Raw genomic sequence first — 4,390 nt, 5'->3', positions numbered from 1 at the left:
TAAATCCAGTTCATAGGCTCGCTTCCTTCGAACACGGGTAACTCGACCCTCCTCCTCCAATATGGCTGCTCCTCTTGGTGTCCACCCTCTGTGCCGCTTCCAATCCTTTCTTCTTCGTCATTCCTCCTCCCGTTGATTGATCCTTGGCTACCATCAAGGTGGCCGTCATCCCGTCGACCTCGCTCCCCTAACACCCTCACCAGTTCCTGGACTGCTGACTCCAGCCCGCCCATAGATATTTCTAGGGTCTCCATTCTTCCTTCCACAGCATTCAGCCTTCCCTCCATGACGCTTTACTCCCTTCAATAAGATCCGGCAGGTCGGACCAATTTGTTACGTACCTGAGTACGTACCCTATCCTAATGCAACCTCTCTCTCTCTATCACACGTAATAGAACAGTAAGCGTATAATACTGGATGAATAAAAACTCTTTATTGCTGTAACTTGGGTAATCACAAAACACAACCAATGACTGGGAGCAGGGTCTCCTTCAGTCACACGAGAGCATAACCTCTCTTACAGTACTTCCAATAATCAAAAACATACCCCCTAACCTCTAGGTGCCCTCTATTAATAATATTAATCACTCCTTCCAGAAAAGGTAAGGAATAATTAGTAATTATTAGTAATTATTTGGAAAGAATCATTCTGTCCTTATTCACAGTATTTATTACTAATTAACTCTGCTGATCGCCCCTTGAATTCCCGCCTGATCTTCCGCTTGCCATTTAGACGAACGCTGTCGCTCCTCTCTGCTGCGGACGCTCGTCTTTATTCAGGACGCTCGTCCTTGTTAGGACGTTCGTCCTTGCCCCTCGTTGGGACGCTCGTCCATGTTAGGACGTTCGTCCTCGCCCATCGTTGAGACGCTCGTCCTCGCCCCTCGCTCCGGACGTTCGTCCATGTTCTGCTCGTCCATGTTAGCACGTTCGTCTTCTCCCTTCTCCCTCCTATATCTCCTTCTCTCATACACTCGCCAGGCCCTAACACTTCATGTATTTGAATTCCTCACATTTATGAAAGGCAAATCTTCCCAAACATACTCTAAAAATTATTATAGCCAAATACACAGGAGTGTCTGGAAGTGAAAATAGACCAGATTTACATAGGTAAATAGGCCAGGACAGTTTCTGACCTAACATAAAGTTACTAATAGCCAAATACACAGGAGTGTCTGGAGACGAGAATAGACCATATTTACATAGTTAAATAGGCCAGATTCTGACCTAACAAAAAGTTACTAATAACCAAAGACACAAGAGTGTCTGGGATGGGAGAATAGACCAGATTCACATAGTTAAATAAGCCAGGCTCTGACCTAACAAAAAGTTACTAAGTTCGCTAAACCAACCTATTTGTCTATTTAAATATGAATATAAACACAAATGGTTATCAAACTTCAGAGCCTTTTGTTATAGATGGAGTTCCATCATCATGATTCTCACTAGCTTCATCATCCACCGTTTTCCTTCTTTTTGATTTTGTTTGATTTATCATGAATTCAATTCCTTCTTTCAATGTAGCTCTCCTTGCTTTTTCTTTGTTCCACATTTCTCTTACAATGAACCTCCCACTCGAATTGTATTCATTCATTTCCTTCAGAGCTGCCACCACTGCTTTATATGCTCTAAAACCCAGTTCTTCTTTCAATCTTATGAGATCTCCATCTTCCTCGTTTAAAACTTGCTGAAACAACCAAGTAATACTCATCATATTCATTATCTATGTTAAGGGAATGTGTCGAATGTAAATGTGAAAAGAAGTTACACCGTTGGTTTACTATCAATTGTTATTATTTTGAATGGATACCAATGAGGGTCCTCCACATTCTTCTGCCATAATGAACACATTTTCAAAGCTGTCTGTTCTGCTTCTTCTTTGCTCATTTTTTTCCTTGCTCTGAAAGTTCTAATGAAAGGCTCAGTGTCTATCTCACCCACTCTTCTGACACAAATATTGTCATAAAGACACGATATCTCCGTAATTTCCTGCGATTGAACCACAGATAATGAAATGGACTTGGAACAAAATTGTGTGACCAGGTCCATAATCGTTCATGGAAGCATCTCTCTATAATAAAAAAAAAACACAATTAAGAACATAAAGACACGTTAATATAAAAATCTCACCTCCATCAATTTCTTCCGAGCCTTCCCAAGCTCATCATTAATTTCACGCTCTTTGGTGATTAGAGCTTGGTTGAAATCTTTTGAGTTTTCTAGTTCTTCTTCAAGCACAACCACTTTTGCTTTGAGTTTTTCATAGTCATCCTGTGGATACCATTTCTAATATATTATTGAGACCAACTTGTCAAATTAGAACAACATTTCTAATATATTATTCTGAGGCCAACTTGTCAAATTAGAACAAATCACACTATAATTTAAACTCATCCTTAGGATGTATCAAAACAACTTCATGGTTCTACCTCATACTGATAAAAAGAAAAAACAAGCTTCCATTAAATTTAACATAAATCCAAAGGCTCTGACTGCCACTAACCTTTCGAATTTCTTCAGTAAAATTCTTCGGCTGTATATCATTTAGGACTTCACTTCTTTCCGGTTCCCTCATGATCCGCCCATTCTCCTCGGTAAATCTCCTTATGATCCGACCATTCTCTTCAATAAGTTTCATCGTCATCCGCATATTCTCCTCAGAAAGTTTCTCCTTCAGCTGATCAGTTAATGCCTTACTCTCTGCCAATTCCTTTGTCATCATTTCATTCTCTTTCTTCAAACGTTCCAGCTCATCACTCATGTTAGAGTTCATCACTTTCAATTGTTTTAATTCTGAAATTTTTTCAAGTTATGTTTAGCGTATAAGGTCCAAAACACAAGAAGCAATCAAAGCCATATTTCAATGATACACTGTACAAGAGACTAAGACAAAAAAGAAGTTCAAGTATTAAAAGAACAAGCATGACTGGTGAAGAGTAATACATCTTAATTTTCCAGGTAAAGAAAAAATATTTAAATATCCAAGGAGTTTTCGATACAGATAAATTTAATACTAACTATAACCACTACTCAAAAACAAGAAAAATATACATACCTTTTACACATTCCTTATCCATCAAAGTTTCTCTCTTTATCGTATTCAGAACCACTTTTAAACTCTCCTGCAAATGTTTCTTTCGATCAGCTTTCAGAATATTTGTATTTTCTAAATCAGTAATTTGTTGTTTCTGTGATTGTAGTAGTTCCTCCATATTCGCAAAATCTATGTTTTTCTTCGTCATAGACTCATCACACTTATGGTTCGCCATCTGCATCTGCAAAATGATACAAAATTAAAAGCTCCTAAACGAAAAACTACGTAGCTTTTTTTCTTTCTATCTTTTTTCTGACAAAATTAAATGACAAACATGACTAATAAATTAGCATTCATTCTCGTCTATACCTTGAGAGTGTACTAGCATTCATATTCATCAAAGTATGAAGTATGTACCCGTGAGTATATACACATTCCATTGAAGTTGTGCGAAATATGTTTGTTATTAAACCATAAAAAGAAAAAACGAGTAACAAAAAGGCAAGAAGATATAGAGAAAAACATGAACAGAAGCATTGAAAGAGAAGACAGAAAAAGATCAGAGAAAGAGATCAGAGAATGATACAAGAAGAATAGAAAGAGATCAGAGAAAAAGTAAAGGTACAAGAAGAATACATGAGAGATCAGAGAAAGTAAAGTAAAGGTTCAAGGAGAAGAATGCACTGTATTTCATAAGGCTAATGAGAAACAAATACCTTAACTTTTGGCAAAGAAAATGATACTGATGATACCGGAGTGCCTCATCAAATTCTTCACTCACATTCTTTAAATTTAATAAATATATTTTCTTTTGTATATATTATTTCAAACAATTAAAAAGTTAATTACATATTAAAAATAGTATTTAATATTTATCTCAAAGCTGAACCTTTTGTCTTCTTGTTTTCCTAAAACTTTGCGCTCTGTGTCTGATTATATTTCCAAAGTAAATCCTTATCCTGAAAAACTCTTGGTAGCATCTAACTTTTTCTTTCTTTTTCTCCGCCACCTTTCAAATCAATCATGTAAAAAAGACAAATAATCAAGCAGCTTCAGTGTTTATAAGGGCTCATCATGACCAAAGATATACTTTCCTCTACTGTGTTTCTAGAATGTGCTCATTTCCATTTATTACCATGAATTCACTCTTTCTCTCACAATCACTGGATGAGAACATAACAGTATTCTAGGTGATAAAGAATAAGTAAGTTGCAGGAAGTTAAGAGTATAGAGTTGGATATAATGGAAGAAATTGAATTGTTTTATGAGGAAATGAAAGAAACTCAAAAAGTAGCCATGGAAAGGTTTCAAGAAAAAATGATGCGAAAACATGGAACTCATCTAACACCAACCATA

General features: G+C 36.6%; 1 protein-coding gene across 4 annotated transcripts; it reads right to left on the bottom strand.

Annotated features, from left to right (window-relative positions):
- Positions 1 to 1,022: 1,022 nt before the first annotated feature.
- Positions 1,023 to 3,890, bottom strand: LOC108333479 (factor of DNA methylation 5). Of its 4 annotated transcripts, none has more exons than XM_017568939.2 (6): positions 3,751 to 3,890; positions 3,056 to 3,275; positions 2,504 to 2,793; positions 2,131 to 2,271; positions 1,771 to 1,989; positions 1,023 to 1,687 (listed from the first exon to the last, which is right to left on the bottom strand). In XM_017568939.2, exons 2-6 carry the CDS (start codon positions 3,273 to 3,275, stop codon positions 1,394 to 1,396), a joined length of 1,164 nt encoding a protein of 387 aa, XP_017424428.1. In that variant the 5' UTR covers positions 3,751 to 3,890; the 3' UTR covers positions 1,023 to 1,393. The 4 variants fall into 4 exon arrangements, with proteins under 4 accessions (XP_017424428.1, XP_017424430.1, XP_017424429.1 ...); XM_017568941.2 differs by lacking the exon at positions 3,751 to 3,890 and adding an exon at positions 3,671 to 3,748; XM_017568940.2 differs by lacking the exon at positions 3,751 to 3,890 and adding an exon at positions 3,404 to 3,639.
- Positions 3,891 to 4,390: the final 500 nt, after the last annotated feature.

The sequence above is a fragment of the Vigna angularis genome, chromosome 1, assembly GCF_016808095.1.
Source record: "Vigna angularis cultivar LongXiaoDou No.4 chromosome 1, ASM1680809v1, whole genome shotgun sequence".
Lineage (NCBI taxonomy): Eukaryota > Viridiplantae > Streptophyta > Magnoliopsida > Fabales > Fabaceae > Vigna > Vigna angularis.
Note: the sequence above shows the minus strand (reverse complement) of the source record. Positions and strands in the feature narration are given on the sequence as shown.

Excerpts from the sequence above, each read along its gene's own strand:
- LOC108333479 (XM_017568939.2), bottom strand. The coding sequence starts at position 3,275 with ATGCAGATGGCGAACCATAAGTGTGATGAGTCTATGACGAAGAAAAAC. Across the intron at positions 1,990-2,130 it reads CTCGGAAGAAATTGATGGAG|GAAATTACGGAGATATCGTG; the intron begins GTGAGATTTTTA and ends GTTCAATCGCAG. Across the intron at positions 1,688-1,770 it reads CAATTGATAGTAAACCAACG|CAAGTTTTAAACGAGGAAGA; the intron begins GTGTAACTTCTT and ends TGGTTGTTTCAG.